This window comes from Barbatula barbatula, assembly GCF_947034865.1.
Source record: "Barbatula barbatula genome assembly, chromosome: 21".
Taxonomy (NCBI): Eukaryota; Metazoa; Chordata; class Actinopteri; order Cypriniformes; family Nemacheilidae; genus Barbatula; species Barbatula barbatula.
The window spans coordinates 9,704,182-9,721,365 of NC_136784.1; the positions used below are offsets into that span (position 1 = coordinate 9,704,182).

At 38.5% G+C, this 17,184-nt stretch overlaps 1 protein-coding gene across 1 annotated transcript in view; it reads left to right on the forward strand.

Annotated features, from left to right (window-relative positions):
• Window positions 1-17,184, forward strand: part of LOC306910494 (adhesion G protein-coupled receptor B2-like) — a gene marked incomplete at its 5' end in the record, with an annotated part of 104,953 nt that overhangs the window by 40,288 nt on the left and 47,481 nt on the right. The window contains one exon of the mRNA XM_079485071.1: window positions 7,480-7,609. Within this exon, the coding sequence (XP_079341197.1) occupies window positions 7,480-7,609 (130 nt within the window). The remainder of the gene's footprint in view (window positions 1-7,479; window positions 7,610-17,184) is intronic.

Below are 17,184 nucleotides of genomic sequence, written 5' to 3' on the forward strand. Positions count from 1 at the left end.
CTTCAAACAGTAGCAGCGGCGAGGGAGAAATGAACAGGTTTACTGTAGGCTATTTTGTGATATTGTATGTAGAGAGAGGATGTGTACACAGTGGGTTTTTGCGTTTGAGTTGCTATTTGAAGCACATGAATGGCTAATGAGGTCAGATTCAGGCTTTTCATCGACGTAATTGTGTTAGGCTAATGGAAATTAATGATTTATTTGAAATTATCCCTTGTGAAATGTACTTTAAAGCAGGGTGTAAGGGATATTTGGAGAAAATGTGTATTTGGCCATCTGGTGTTCTTTAGTTGCTTTTAAGTTTTGCTTTTATTTTATTATTCCATTTATTATTATTATTTTACTTTATCAGAATGGTGCAGTATTTAAACACAAACATCTATATCGGGGCAGTCGTGGCCTAATGGTTAGAGAGTCGGACTCATGACCAGAAGGTTGCCAGTTCGATCCTCAGGGCCGGCAGGTAACGACTGAGGTGCCCTTGAGCAAGGCACCTTAGGCCTACTTGCTCCCCGGGCGCTGCAGTGATAGCTGCCCACTGCTCTGGGTGTACGTGTGTTCACGACTTGCTGTGAGTGTGTTCACTACTCTCTGGATGGGTTAAATGCAGAGGTCACATTTCACTATCAAACACAGAAAGGATAAATGGTCCGAAAGTCAAATTTTTACTCCTGACTGCCATAGGAATATGAAAAATTCTACACTTTAGTGAGATTATATTGAATGTAAAAAATAGGTCATAATTATTGCATAAATATGACAAAAAACAAAAAAAATCACAATAAAATCTGAAAATTTAAGGACAAATATTGCAGCTTTTTTACGCTCAGTAAACTGAAAAATCACACAAAAATGTATGTGATTGGAAAAGATAAATGATCCTAAAAAGTCACATTTTTACTCCTGACTGCATTAGGAAATAAACAGGAATAGGAAAAGTACTGTACTGTAGTATAGTATAAAGTTATATTGAATGGAGAAAATAGATCATAATCAGTGGCGGCTGGTGAAAAATATTCTCGGTGGGGCTGTGCCAGACTTTTTTGTTTCCGTAACCATCGCAATAAAATTTAACACAAACTGCAGGACAGCAGTGCTCAGTGAAATAGTCAGTAATTATTTAATGCCAATATTAAAAAGTTGAGGCATTCGTACACAAAAACATAAACATCATGATGCACAAACACAAGCCTTTTATTTGCATTTAAACTGAACTTGTAAACAATTGACTATTTCTACATATAAGTAACATCTTTTGGAAAGGCTGTTGGTGCCATTGGTAGTAAATAGGCAACACAATATGCATGCTGTCAGAACAGAGTGGAAAGTGGACAATAACATTAAATTATTATAAAGTTTATAGGAATTCTTACACTGTATAAAGGATGTATAATATAGAAATGGATATCAAGTGGCTGAACTCAAACCTTTGACTGGAAGAATAGCATAAAGTATTTTATGATCAAACTAAATGTAACTGATTGTTAATGTGCTCCAGAACTGCAACAATTAATTGATACAAAACATATATACAGTAATATTAGCAAACACACTATTAACATTTTTTAGAGTACCATATATAACTGAATGATTTTTATGCTAAGGTCAACTATATACAAAGAAACGTATGTGTGTGTGTGTGTGTGTGTGTGTGTGTGTGTGTGTGTGTGAAGCTACGGGAGAAGCCGCGCATATACTGCTTCCCTTTTTCGCTAGCCTGCTGTTTGATTGAGAGGTCAGGTTGATCTGGGCCCAGCTCTTTCACCCGAACTTTCTCCGACAAAGTCCTCCTCTCAAACGGATCTTGGAGGAGAGATTTCACCGAGTTAGGGTTGGGTCTTGGAGGAGTAACGTCCGCGCTCGCCATTGTCGTTTAGTAAAAATGGCGCCCCTAGAGCCCAGTCCTTATTTTATCAGGGCTTGGGGCGATAAAATGATCGCCCTTCTTGGATTCTATTTAAGAACGCTGATTGGCTAAATTTTATGTCATACATTCATATCTTAAATTAGCAATTGGCTTAACTGCTACATAGACCCGCCTCCTTGGGGCGCTTTCTCTATCGCCCCAGAGCTGATGAAGCGGTCAGACAGGCAGAGGAAAGGTTGCAAATATGATTTTGTATCATATTTTACATGTATAACTGGGTGCATTCCATATTTAAAACACACAAATATTGACATACTGATGTTTTTCTCATTATTATTACTATTTTTGTTTTAATTGTTTTAATTTTTTTTTTTTGTGGCTTAAGGGGGGCGGCGCCCTAGCGCCCTCTATTGGCCGGCCGCCACTGATCATAATTACTGCCAAATGATTACATAAAACTGTACAATTCCCAAACATTTTGAAATTTGAAAGGAAAAATACTGTTTTTATTTTATTGTTTCCATAATTGTTATTGTTTGTTTTTTATTTTTATCAGTATAGTTTGAAACCAACTGAAAATTCTTTTGCAATTCAATTGTATTTTTTTTCTCCTAACCGTGATAGGAAATGAATAGGGATCGAAATAAATACTTTATTAAAGTAAAGTTATAATGAACAAAAAACAATAGATCAACAGTAGAACACATAAAATTTCGTGGTAAAATATTATTGAACAACAACACATTGATAAACAACACAAATGATTCAGTTTTTCCTGTTATACATTGTGTGTCATGATCGTGGTGGGTGAGACACGGACAGAGGACCCGGGTGCAGACAGCGGGTAAGGGGTTAACAGATATTTAATAATACATATAAAACGAAAACCCACGAGGGGTAACATAACAGAACGGGGGAAAAAATATAACATGACAAGACAGGACTAAAACTAACTACACTTAAACAAGACTTGAATAAACTCTTGACATGAACTACAAATAACAAAACACATGAACTCACCACACAAACAACAATGAACCAGCACAAGACCGAAGACACAAGGGCATTAAATAAGGGACCAAATCAAGAGGGGAACAGGTGTAGGGTATGAATCAATAACAATAACATAGGGCGGGAACAGAGAACGCAGTGTTTTGTCTCTCCACACAAAACACGAGATTCTGTCATGATCCTGCCACTAAACCAAGAGAAACATGACATGCGGCAGAATCATGACAATGTGCCTAAAATGTTATATTATTAATTGGTAAATGACATCCAGTAAGAGACCCATTTCTGGTGTTAATGAAGCTACACCTGCGCCTGACTGGTGGTGTTGTGGGGAATAAAACTAAAAAAGATTGCAAACACACCTCATGCTGGTGACCGGTTGAAATGTTTATTTTTTCCTATGTGCGATAAAATACACAAAACAATATCTTGGGGGATTTGAAATTATTATTTCAAAACATTGTAACAAAAAATTATGTTTTCTGATCTAAGCAGAATCTCTGCCTCGCCTGCCAAACAATCTTTTAGATGTTCTTTCACTAACCACACCCCCCTCCATATCTCACTCACCTGCTGCTGATGAACATCCCCGTGAGATTTGCACCTGATGCTTCCTGCTTGATCCTAGTCAAACTAGAAATACACACATTCATGTTTCTGTCTGTGTTGTCTGACTTTGACTGGGCATCAGCTCAGATCAGTTGCTTCAGAGATGTCACTAAGCAGATCAAGGCAAGAAAGATTGCACTTATATTGCATTAGGTTGGGTTTTATTCATTAACTGCTTTCTGTGAGAGCATGTGTGCTGAAGGCAATGTGCATGTTCATGAGAGACAGAATGAGATGAAAATACAGACTGTAATGCATTACTGCGATATAGTTATTAGCCATGTTTCTAAAATTACAACATGTAGAATGCTTGATAGAATTATTAGGGATGCACGGATAGGTCAATTTTGCCATATAATAATATGATCATAGCCAGTAAAGATATTGCCATCGGTCCAATGTACATCCCTAGCACTGATCTTTTTCTTGGAAATCCAAGTTTAGGTGTTCCTAAAATGTTACATTGATAGTGTATACACTAGCATTATTTTTGCTGTAAGAGTAAGCTTACCAAACTCCCAACCTAATCTCATGATATGCAACTAATATACCAACTTCATAATATACCAGCATTTTTGCGCCATTAAAAAATGAAATTACTGGTATAAAAAGAATAAATGCATTATAATAACATAGTGCCTCATCTACATTTACATTTATGCATGGTCTCCTGTTTAATTGGTATATTATAATATTGAAGTAGGTTCCTATGACGCAAGTCTTATACACAAAATAGATTCAGATTGTAATGTGTTAGCTGACTCACTCATGATCATTTTTTACACTTTAAGTACCCCTTTTTTCAACAAAGCCAAGCTATTATTATTTCCTTTTTGTCTAAGGTTTTAACCAAGGACAACTATTGTCTAAATGAATAATGTGTTTGTCACATAATGCGTATAGTTCACCACCCCATAAAAGTTTTAAATTAGTTATTTTCCAAACTTGTATTCTGTTGTTTTCTATACATCCACAACAAACAAGCAAGAAAAGAAAAGAGAATAGTAATACAATAAAAGGGCAAAAAGCAGTAGTTTCATTAGGGTCAGCTGTGACTTTAAGATTAAATGGTTCTCCAGTCGAGTCCAAAACTGCACTATAGAATTTGTTTTTTGTGACATCTTTAAAGCTTGACAGCACACAGACACTTACGTGGATATATAGATCTTTTGTATGAAAAAACAGCTATATAAACACCCTTTAATTTATGTTGCATAAAAAAGAACAGCATACAGGTTTGGAACAACATCAGGGCAATTATATAATAACAGAAATGTTGCTTAAATTGATCAACTCAGAATGATTTTTGAATGATAAAGCTTCCCATTACTGCTTTTAAACCCTATATCTGCTGTGTTAACCCCAATTGTTTCATCACTTTCCCTTTTTCATTGCGATTAGCAGGTCAAAATTGTTTCCTGCTGTAATGAACATTATGCCAAAACTTGTTAATATTCATTTGCACTGATCCTAAAACATATCTTTAAATGCCTTGCACAAGGATGGTCATGTTTTAGGTATTATTCTTTTTGTTGCCAGATCTTTTATCTTCTGTATACTCTATTAAAGTGAAAAATGACCTAGCGTGTAACCGGTTACAATCCAGAGTATCATCTGTAAACCCCAGATGTTTTGAACTTGACTTTTAGGGGCTCTTGGAAAGAGAATATGTTGTTCTCGGTTTAACATGAATCTATATTTAGAGGTTCCTCTAAGTCTGACCATCTGCTCTTAGCAGTTTGTTTAAGCTGAGGATGAATTCGAATGGAACATCTTTGTATTGTTTGAATTTGGCAAATGTTTTACATATTTACATATAAAGAAACACGTTTCCATGTTAAACTTTTTGCTGTATATTCTGTAAACACAGTCAGTGTTATTATGAATTATGGCGTTTTATCAGGATGTTAGGATCATGCATACAGGGGCAATAATACAATAGGTGCTAATACAAAGCTTCTAGTTTCAACAAAAGCTAGACCACTACCTGCGGAGAGAAAAGTGTTTATTAAAACGAAAACATTTGTCAGTATTCACAGAAGAGACAGGTTTTTAAATAGTTTTTTGAAGGTTGTGAGAGATGTGGTTGACCGGACAGAGTTAGGAAGAATTTTCCATCAGGAAGGAGTTGTGAAGGAGATTGAGCGAGAAAGTGATTTAATGCCCTTATGAGAAGGCACTACAAGACGCTGCTGGTTCGCTGAAGTACTGCAACCTAACGCATGCTTTAAACGAATTGTAAGAATTATGGCCTGTGATGCGAGCAATTCAAAGACATACAGTACATTATTGTAATGAACAGTGTGACTCGCTTGTCGTCCGTGAAAAACCACTAAAAGTTTGTCTTTTTTCCTTCATAAATGAGAAATATTTGCCACAGCAACATAAAGCCGTCATAGAAAATATGTTCAGAAGAAAATCATATTTCAAGAATATCAAGTAGAATATCATGTGTCTATACTTTTTTGGTCCAGTTTTACAGAGAGACAAAGAGTTATCTAAGTATGATGCTATTTTTATGCTAATATACATGACAAACACAACAAAATAATGAAATTGTCAAGGTAGTTAAAATATAGTTTTAAATAATGTCTATCGCAAAACACAATTTCATCACCGGTAGTTCATATTTATGACATTAAGGTATTTTACCATTTGCAGGTAATGCAAAAAGTACATTTTAACCATTGTGTGTTACTGTCTGTATGTGTCTGGAAAAGGAGCAGCCAGAGATGATTTCTTTATTCATGAGGGTTGTTTATTTAGTTGTGCAAGATGCTAAAACAGGTCTGAGACACTGAAGCACAAAGCAATAATACAATGTGTTCTCCATTTTCTCACTCCTCACCCTAATCCTCTGTCTCTGTGTCAAGCAGACACAAGTGTCTGGTAAAGCATCTATTTTCTACTTGTTTCTCAGTAGGGTCAGCAATGAACTTTAACAGCACAAGTTTACCCTGAGGTGTGATTTCAATGCTTTTTCGAATCAAAGTCAGTTTTTCTTCACAACCTCTACAAAAATTACGAATCAAATTATCTGTTTTTTGCAGCTATGTCACGGGTCCTCTGAGATATTCAGTACAAATGTAAATTTCTAATTGTGATGTATTATATACTCGACATGTATATATACAACATTTCTAATTTAATGAAAGTCCTCATGATATCTCTGGGTGACATAAATAAATGCTCCAATTGGGAGATGACAGATGTGCTTATGTTTTTTTACGAGACTATAGGTCCAATGAAGTGGTCCGCAGCTGTGCAGTGGTTTTTCACAATTGAGTATTTACAGTAGTTGTTTGTTTTACTATATTTATAATGTAAATATAATAGTTTAATATACTATTCTGTCATCATGTCCTCTTGTCATTTTAAACCTGTATAACCTTCCATTCTTCTGCAAAACATGAAAGAAGATATTTTGAAGAATGTTGGTAAACAAGCTGTTGGTCCCCATTCACTTCTATTATATGGACACAAAACCCGTGCAAGTCAATGGGGACCAACTGTTTTTGGTTGCCAACATTATTCAAAATATCTTCTTTTGTGTTCTGGAAAAGAAAGAAAGCCATACAGATTGGGTGAGTAAATGATTACAGAATTTTCATTTTGGTGTGAGTTATCCCTTTAAACTGTTATATTGTTATTTTTATATTGTTATTATATTGTTATTTTGCATAGCCAACAGTATGAAGACATTGAGTAAAATGAGTCTTTTGAAGCATGACAAACAGATATTTACTGACTGACTACTGATGACTATTATCAAAGTTAGATCGTTGAACTTGAAGGCCATTGAGGCTGAGAGGATTTGGAGTGGGGATGGAGTAGGGATTGCCATAGACAAATATAGTTTTCGTATTACCAGTCAATTCACCATACTAAAAGAGGGCCATTGGTTCCTCTTCTCTCTCTCTCTCTGTACGTCTCATTAATTCTTTTTTTCTCCCTGTGTGTGTTTGTGTGTCGTCGCTATACCCTATCAACAGAGAGACTGGCGAGGAAAACTGGGACGCAGAGAGTTGCCAAACGCTTCCATCGCCGGGAATCTCCCACACCAAATGTCTGTGCAGCAAGCTGTCCACCTTCGCAGTTTTAGCGCAGAAAGCTAAAGAACCAGTGAGTGACATCTTTATCTTTATGACATCACACTACATCGAATTCATTGCAGGAAGAGGAGCGGGGCTCGGTGCTCTGAGACCCCTTCAAGAGCTGAGAACATACGCCGCCACAAATAAATGTTGTTTTAGAACACTGTAAAGTGTTTGGTTGTTCTCTGTAAGAGCTGAGAACATACGCCGCCACAAATAAATGTTGTTTTAGAACACTGTAAAGTGTTTGGTTGTTCTCTGTAAGAGCTGAGAAGGTCAGCATGCTTTCTGTTCCACAGATGCCAAACTAAATGGAAACCGATGCGCCCTTTGGTAATGATTTCTAAAAGGTACTGGAAGTAGATAGTGAGTCACTATGCTGTTGGCGTGACATTTGAGGATGCTCGGGATGCCGTTCTCCCCATAGTGTGCAATATTTTATAAAACACATTTCAACAGATGGTTGACCAGGTGTTAATATATCATGCTATGCACAATCTGACAGGCTTTGTCTTTTCTGGAATGTCTCCCAGGTATAATTAGAATTTCAATGGACGGGATTTTTTGGATTAGTTTTTCTACCATTATGAATATCAATCTCAAAAGGAGTGTTCTTTATGTGAAGCATCCAGGGAGGTATTTCGTTGTTTTTTTTTTAAGAAATTACTGTATTGAAATTGGCTTGAATTTTAAGGATATGAATGTGACCCTCGCTGGTGTGATGATGTGGGATTTTAATCATACACCACCTACTATTGAAAACATTAATTGTAACTAGTGTTACGTCTTTTAACAGCTTTTATCTCCATAGAATATAGTTTATCCAAGACGCTTACAGAACTCTGTGGTCACAGATTTGGATTGACAGTCCTCACAAAAATCCACCAAAATGTTGTCAATGACCCTTGCATCTTTGTATTGCTTTTGGACAGGTGAGTGTGTAAACGTGATTGATTTAATATTAAGAGCAGCAAGACCTTGTGCTGGTTTTATCTTTTATATTATCCATCAGTTTATTTTATAATAAGTTTTAGTTCATGGAAAGAATCTGTGTCAATGCTCAACAGTACTAGACACCATTCATCGCGTTTGTGGTGTGGCTTTTAGCTATGCGGGTTAATGAGCCCACCGCAGCATGTTATATTGAACCTGTGCCCTCTTTTTACTTAATGGAAGTGAGAGACCACTACAGGCCCTCCAACTGAACGCTCTGTACTTAGTGTTCCATGCATATCTCTCTAGAAAGCTGTCCATCTGTCTATACATATTTATCTCTCGCTCTCTTGTCGTCTTTCCCCTCCCCTCACCATTACACCTAATCGAAGGATACTGACCCACTTTAGTTTAGCCGAGTTTTTTCCTCTGAAAGCGCCCCATTAAAGTGATTGATATGCATGGCATGCAAAGAGAATGCTGGGAGAGGGAGCAAAGCCCAGAGGAGCAAGCAATGTGGGTTGGAGAGCGTTGAGACGGCGGCCAGTTACAATCCACAGGAGCTGGACCACGTGCTGCTGGTTGCCGGCATTTAGAGACACCAGCTAAAGAAAGCGTGCCTGTCAGACATACACATGCACAGTGAGAGAGAGAGAGGTGATGCCCATCCGACACAGTACTGCAGTGGCCACTAGGAGAAAAGATGCATGCAATATCTTAAAACTGCAGAGCTAAAAGTAATACTAAATATAAAACCTATGCAAGGTAGAGGAGAGAACATTTAAAATCCCCCAGTATAAGGAGTTGACTGCTTCCCAGCATAATCTGATCGGCTGTCTGTATTGTGAACCGTTCAGTAGCAAAAGTATTAAAACATTTACTCATTTAGCAGATGCTTTCGTCCAAAGCAATTGAAAACCTGCTGTTTCTTTCGACTGTCACTTTTACTGTTGAATAATGCAACGAAACAGCTTTTTTGGAAGTTTTCATTGTTTTGTTGAGTAATGAACAGTTGCACTTTGCATTGCAACAAAACTGAATTACTATTTGTCAGTAGGCCTGCGTTGTACTTTTGTATTCTGCGATTAAATAAAACATAACACATTTTGATTATAGAAAATGGCTTTTGGGGTTTTCTAACTAAATGAATGGATAAAAAACTGATTCTTTGCAGGGGAAATATTAAAGGCTTAGTTCGCCCGAGATTGGAACTTCTCTCATCATTTACTCGCCCTCATGTCATTCCAAACCTGTTTTGTGATGTTTTTCCCTCTGTGGTACACAACAAGAGATATATGCAGAATAAGAGGAAGCACACAATGGTTAAGCAGATAACTTGCACCCTATATTACAAGTCTTCTGAACAAAAGCTTGGTGTTAAGAACAGACCCAAATTATTAAATAAGAATTAATTGGTTCATGTGTGTATCATTGAAGCCATATATTTGTATACTAGGAAGTCAACAAGATTTAAACCTATAGATCTATTGTCAGAAATGCAATATAATATACATACAGCAACTAATTTCTTCAGTGGTGAATAAAGAGCTTAAATAAGTGTTAGTTTTTATTACCTTAGAATGATCTATTTCTATCTACATACAGCAGGTGTCCCCTGGCATGAAATTCACCGCGTTGTTTCAACAGTAGCCCTCAAGTGCTCTACAGAGCACATTTTTTAAATACGTTATATCCTTCGGCACAGACGCAAACGTGACGCTTTCTTAACCACTAGATGTAGATGAATTTCATACACTGGACCTTTAAGAAGTAGGATAGTCTGTCAAAGAGGTTTTGAAAGACTGATTTAAAGTCTGCTAGTAGCAGAGAGACATCTCATGCATTTCTGGTTAATTCCTTCTGCTCCCTATATAGTGCTGTGTACACCAAGACTGGCTGTATTCAGCTTCTAATTCATGAATTCTCTTCATCTTTTTCATTATAACTGAATGTGCTTCTGCACTCCATCACACCTAAGGGGAAGCCCCATAAAAAGAGCATTAAGACCTGCTCACTGTACCTTTTATTATCCCACAGCTGAATTAACATAAAACACCTTTCCGTCCATGTTAAGTGAAGATTTCTTAGTTTTTTTGTTTGATGCGTTCTCTTAACAAACATATGCTCGCTGCTTTCCAAATGACCATTAAGGCCTACAATAAAGTTTTTATCACAACCAACCATTGCCGTTGCTCAGGAAACCAAATTATGTTTCTCTGAATGTATGAGATTGTATTCATTTGACTTAACAAAAGTGCCCAAGAGCAGGCGAAAGTGATTGCTGTAACCCGTCTTGTGTCTGATCTTGTTTGAGAAAAGAATCTCAAAACAGTTTGAAAAGGAAAAAATGGAATATGATCTCAGCTTTTTGGAAACTTTAAAGGTCCAGTCAGTAATATCTAGCGGCAAGGTTGCGAATTGCAACCAACCGCTCACTCCACCCCTCCCTTTCAAAACACTATGATGGCTGACAGAACATGGCGAACTACTGTACATGCAAAGGGACCCACAGTCTATGGAGATAAAAACCGCTAACTTTAAGGTAATAAAAACATAACTCTTCATTGTGTAAGCTCTTTATACACATCTGAAGGCATAGTTGTGTATATTATATTGCATTTCCTCCGAAAAATTACACACTGGACCTTTAAATGAAATTGCAAAATTGCTTTCTTCTCTTGTCTCACTCAAGAGCAAAGCGCAGTTAGTAGGTCATCTTAGTGGGTGTTGAACCAGGTTCAAAATGACAAGAGGGTGAGTAAAACAGAATTTTCATTTTTGGTTGAACTATCCCTTTAACACATCTGTATCACCCAGACCTGCCCTATAACCAAACCTTTGGGCTAGTGTTCCCATATCGACCCTTATCAACTTTTCTCCAGCACCGTGACGTCAGTGCCTGGGGTGACATTTGCTTGATTGCCTGGTGACATTTGGAACTGTAAAGTAAACAACATCGTTAGCAAAAATCTTCACCCATTAAGGCTGAAGTATACACTCACCTAAAGGATTATTAGGAACACCGTACAAATATGGTGTTTGACCCCCTTTCACCTTCAGAACTGCCTTGATACGTGGCATTGATTCAAGAAGTTGCTGCAAGCATTCTTTAGTAATGTTGGCCCATATTGATAGAATAGTTGCAGAATCAACTTGCAGTTGATGGGGATTTATGGGATGCACATCCAGGGCACGAGGCTCCCGTTCCACCACATCCCAAAGATGCTCTATTGGGTTGAGATCTGGTGACTGTGGGGGCCATTTTAGTACAGTGAACTCATTGTCATGTTCAAGAAACCAATTTGAAATGATTCGAGCTTTGTGACATGGTGCATTATCCTGCTGGAAGTAGCCATCAGAGGATGGGTACATGGTGGTCATAAAGGGATGGACATGGTCAGAAACAATGCTCAGGTAGGCCGAGGCATTTAAACGATGCCCAACTGGCACTAAGATATTTCAGTCAAAGTTGCTCTTCTATCAGCTTGAATCAGTCGGCCCATTTTCCCTTGACCTTTAGCATCAACAAGGCATTTTCGCACACAGGACTGCCGCATACTGGATGTTTTTCCCTTTTCACACCATTCTTTGTAAATCCTAGAAATGGTTGTGCGTGAAAATCGCAGTAACTGAGCAGATTGTGAAATACTCAGACCAGCAAGTCTGGCACCTTTCTTTCCCATTCAGTTTGGAGTTCAGGAGATTGTCTTGACCAGGACCACACCCCTAAATGCATTGAAGCAACTGCCATGTGATTGGTTGATTAGATAATTGCATTAATGAGAAATTGAACAGGTGTTCCTAATAATCCTTTAGGTGAGTTTATGTTCACTTTTTTATGCGTATGTAAGGGATAGTGTACAGGGGGCGTGACGCAAAAATAGTACGTTTTTTGCTGTTTTGAGTCTATGCACTTCTGATGTAGAACTCCTAGAAAGGCCCTCTGTGGTCCAACAACACTGACAGATATCCAGCAGTCTAAACACATTCATCTCGCGTTACTCAGCCCGATGCCCTCCCAAGACTCTGCTATCTTCTCAGCATTACAGATCAAGTTTGCCGCTCTTGGGCTTTGTTGTTGAGGAGTGTCAGCAGTGATGGAAACTGCATTTCAATCACAATCTTTGCAACTTGTTCAAGGGTTGTTTTGGTGTTTTGCTGAGGGACTGTAGTGTGAGTGAATTGTGAATTAGTGTGAGCAAGGACATGGTGTCTGGACATCATGTGTTGGGCTTTAGCCTCTGATTGGCTACTCGTAGAATGGGAATCATGGGAATCATAAGAAATGTAACAGTTCATTGGCTGTTTAAGATTTCTGTATTTTAATTTTGCGGAGAAATAATTATGTAATTGTATTATTATAATTATTATTGTTGATCAAAATGTAATTATTTTAAAATACATTTAATAACATATAACATATTTTTTTAAAGGCTTGATATGGAATAATATATTAAAATTAATAATAAATTCCTTAAAATAATCGTATATATTTAATATATTTTGTAATTTTCTTCAATCAAGTGGTTTTAGGTACTTTTTCGAGAAATTTTCTTTCAAGAGTGCTGTCCGACCAAGTATGCTTCTCTATTTCTATGTGAACTGATTTTAAATTTCTTCAGATTGTTGGATCCCAACCCACCATAGGGCCCTACATGAAAAAGAGAAAGAGGGAAAAATAGTGGTTGACAGAAAAACGGAGTGAGATAGAGGGATGGATTAGCCCCCAGGTTTAATGGAGAGGAGAGGGAGGGCGGAATGTGGCATAAGCTTCTGTCATTACAGGCCATCTTTAAAAGAACTGCTATAACCCACTGATCCTGTTTATCCCCTTGCTGTCTTTTCCAGAGACCAAAACACTGCTTTTTACTAAGGTCAAAGGTCCTTTTTATTTAAGGTAGACGTTTTATTTCATACAATTGTCAGGTTCTGTTAGTCTAAAGAAATACTTAACACAAAATGTCATCATTTATTCAACCTCACGTCTTTAAAAAAAAATGTGTGCAACATTTTCTTGTTTCGAATATAAAATGTTATTTATATGTCTCAGCCTCCCCGGGAAAGTCTATGCCAGAGTACTGGAAAGGAGAATACGGCCGATAGTAGAACCTCGGATTCAGGAGGAACAGTTTGGTTTTCGTCCTGGCCGTGGAACGCTGGACCAGCTCTACACCCTCTACAGGGTGCTGGAGGGTTCATGGGAGTTTGCCCAACCAATCCACATGTGTTTTGTGGATTTGGAGAAGGCATTCGACTGTGTCCCTCGCGGCATCCTGTGGAGGGTGCTTCGGGAGTATGGGGTCCGGGGTCCTTTGCTAAGGGCTGCCAGGTACCCTGTAAGTCGGATTTGCTCCCAGTGCATGTCGGACTCCGGCTGGGCTGCCCTTTGTCACCGGTTCTGTTTGTAATTTATATGGACAGAATTTCTAGGCGCAGCCGGGGGCCGGAGGGTGTCGGGTTTGGGGACCACACCATCTCGTCTCTGCTCTTTGCGGATGATGTTGTCGTGTTGGCCCCTTCAAACCAGGACCTTCAGCATGCACTGGGACGGTTAACAGCCGAGTGCGAAGCGGCTGGAATGAAAATCAGTACCTTCAAATCCGAGGCCATGGTCCTCAGTCGGAAAAGGGTGGCTTGCCCACTTCAGGTTGGTGGAGAGTTCCTGCCTCAAGTGGAGGAGTTTAAGTATCTTGGGGTCTTGTTCGCGAGTGAGGGAAGGGTGGAACAGGAGATTGACAGCCGGAACGGTGCAGCTTCTGCAGTAATGCGGTCGATGTACCGGTCTGTTGTGGTGAAGAAAGAGCTGAGCCGCAAGGCGAAGCTCTCGATTTACTGGTCAATCTACGTTCCTACTCTCACCTATGGTCATGAGCTTTGGGTCATGACCGAAAGAACAGATCCCGGATACAGGCGGTCGAAATGAGCTTCCTCCGCAGGGTGGCTGGGCGATCCCTTAGAGATAGGGTGAGAAGCTCGGTCACCCGGGAGGAGCTCGGAGTAGAGCCGGTGCTCTTCCACATCGAGAGGGGTCAGCTGAGGTGGCTTGGGCATCTGTTCCGGATGCCTACTGGACGCCTTCCCCGGAAGGTGTTCTGGGCCCGTCTGACCGGGAGGATACCCCGGGGAAGACCTAGGACACGCTGGTGGGACTATGTCTCCCGGCTGGCCTGGGAACGCCTCGGTGTCCCCCCGGAAGAGCTAGAGGGAAGTGTCTATGGTGAGGGATGTCTGGGCATCTCTGCAACGAAAGTAAATGGTAATTGAAGCTGTCGAGGAAGTTACGATTTTTAGAAAATAGTAATTCAAATTTAGTTCTGCTTCAGAAGAATTCACAATCACTTTTCAATGCTTTAATAGTGCCTTTATAGATCTTGTAAGGGCCTCGTACCTATCCATCTTCATTTAATGAAACAGTTCCGGGAGAATGAAGAGAGAGAGAAGAAAAGAAAAAAGTCACAGATTAGGAATGACGTGAGGGCAAACATTAAATTGTGGGTGAACTTTTGCATTTAAGATTCCCATAGTTAACACCCGAGCCTCATAGCAATAAGTTCAGTGCTGATATGTAACTCAATGATGAATGCTACGAGTTGTAAGCTTTGAGAATAAAGTGTTTTTTTAGGCCATAACGATTTGTAGACTGTCAGTTTATCCATGCAGCCCAACAACATTCAACTGATTTATCATCACACGGCATTAAACAAGAGGCACTCAAGTGTGGACAAAAACACACATGACAGTGCGTGCCAAGATCCGCTGCTTTTAGAGAAGAAAACGCGCTCACACATTTTGAAGCAGTGCTCCTTCCTGCCCTGCATACTAAGATCCTGCTGTCTGGTTGGTTGAAGGACGAATGCCTTTTTCTTGGTATCAGGGAATCTATATTGGTTCTAATCTGCCTCAGGCTTGTAGACCGATCTTGCTTTCCCTGTATACAGGCAAACAGAACCACAGATAAATGCGTATAAAGCGGAGATAAACATCATATCGACAGGTCATCCATTCCACATGAATGAGTGCCCAATGTTACTGTCTTCATCCTGTATCTCATTTCCGTCTGGTTGGCTCCTTTTTTGGCTTTCTATTTTTTGTAAGCATTGGGATCATGAAAATATAGGGATATTTGAAGGAGTTTTGTTAAAATATGTGGAACAGGTCTATAGTAAGGATGAGGAAAACTGTGTATTTACACAATTGACTAAGTGACTCGATTAGTTGTCAATATTAACAGTTTAATTTTCCATTTTTAAAAGGTTTTCACCATACCATACAGAAATGTATACAGGTTGGAAGCAACTTGATGATTAGTTCATGACAGAATTTTCATGTTTGGGCTAACTATCCTTTGATAAGTTGATAAAGCCTTTTTGCTGATTTTAAAGCGTAGTATTCCATAGTCACATCAATAACAGAATTGGGACATCCATAACGGCCCATATTCCTCATAAATAGGCACGTGAAAATTAAAACATAACTATTGTATGTTCTATAAAAAGCCACCCATTCTCCATTTTGGTATTATTGCACATTTTTATTCACAGAAAATCCTACAAAGTACTGTCTCTTTTTCTGACGTTAGGATATATCAGGGGTTTCAGTAAACTACAAATTCAATATATTGTTAATAAATACATTCTCTGAGAATTTTTGTACGTTTTTAATAAAAATCACATTCATAATGCTGGAATTGTCCAGATGTACATTTGTAAAATATTCACTCTTCAGACTGTAACCTGCTTCTTTGTATTAAATTGCAATCTGTCTTCTTTCTTGAATTAGCCTATTTATGATAACCTCTGTCAGAACTTTTTTTTCATTTTAGGCCCTGTAAAACAAGAACTCTTACACACATTTTTAAGATTTTCAGATATCCACTTGAATGGAGAATCTTACAGCTGACAGAGAAGGCACATACTAAGCGAAAATAAAACCTCTTGAAATCAAACTGAGATTAATGTCTTATCTGTTTATGTTGAGAATATTATATAAAACCAGAATGTCTGATCCCACCTGAAGCTGACTATAAACACCAAGCATAAAGTCATTGTTTGTGGTTTTGATCAGAATCAAGCTTATTGCCTATATAATAGCATTTCTAGAACAAGAGCCCTCTGATATGTCCCACAGGAGAACAACTTGTGCTTATCAAAATATGTTATTGCGTCTTATTGTATTTTTTTTGTTGCTTTATATTTCCTAGCAAATGTTACATTAAATATAATACCTAATTACCACTGGATTTGAATCTTCAGTCTTTTGATTACTAGCCCATATCTTCATCAATTAGACCACACTCCCCCAGAGATACGAACACAATTAAGCAAAGAAAGTTCAGCAAGCTAAAACTAGAAGACGCGTTGTAGCGGTAAATGCTAATAAATGCACAGTATCTCAGTCTGTACTGTGACACCTAGACAATTGCTAAAGAGCTAGCCGTGTTTCTCATTAGCTTTGGGTCTAGTTAAAGTCCCAACTGAGGTGATTTCCCACAATGTAATAAGCATAGCTTTTCTCCTGGGCGATACACATACCAGCTCATTTTCGTTTACAAGCCCGTCCCTGCTTACATGTTCATTTAATTCCCAATTACAGCATCCGTCGGACAGTTTTTCCCTCAGACAAATCTCCGTATAATCTTATTTTAACCACTCATCAGCATTACTGATACCC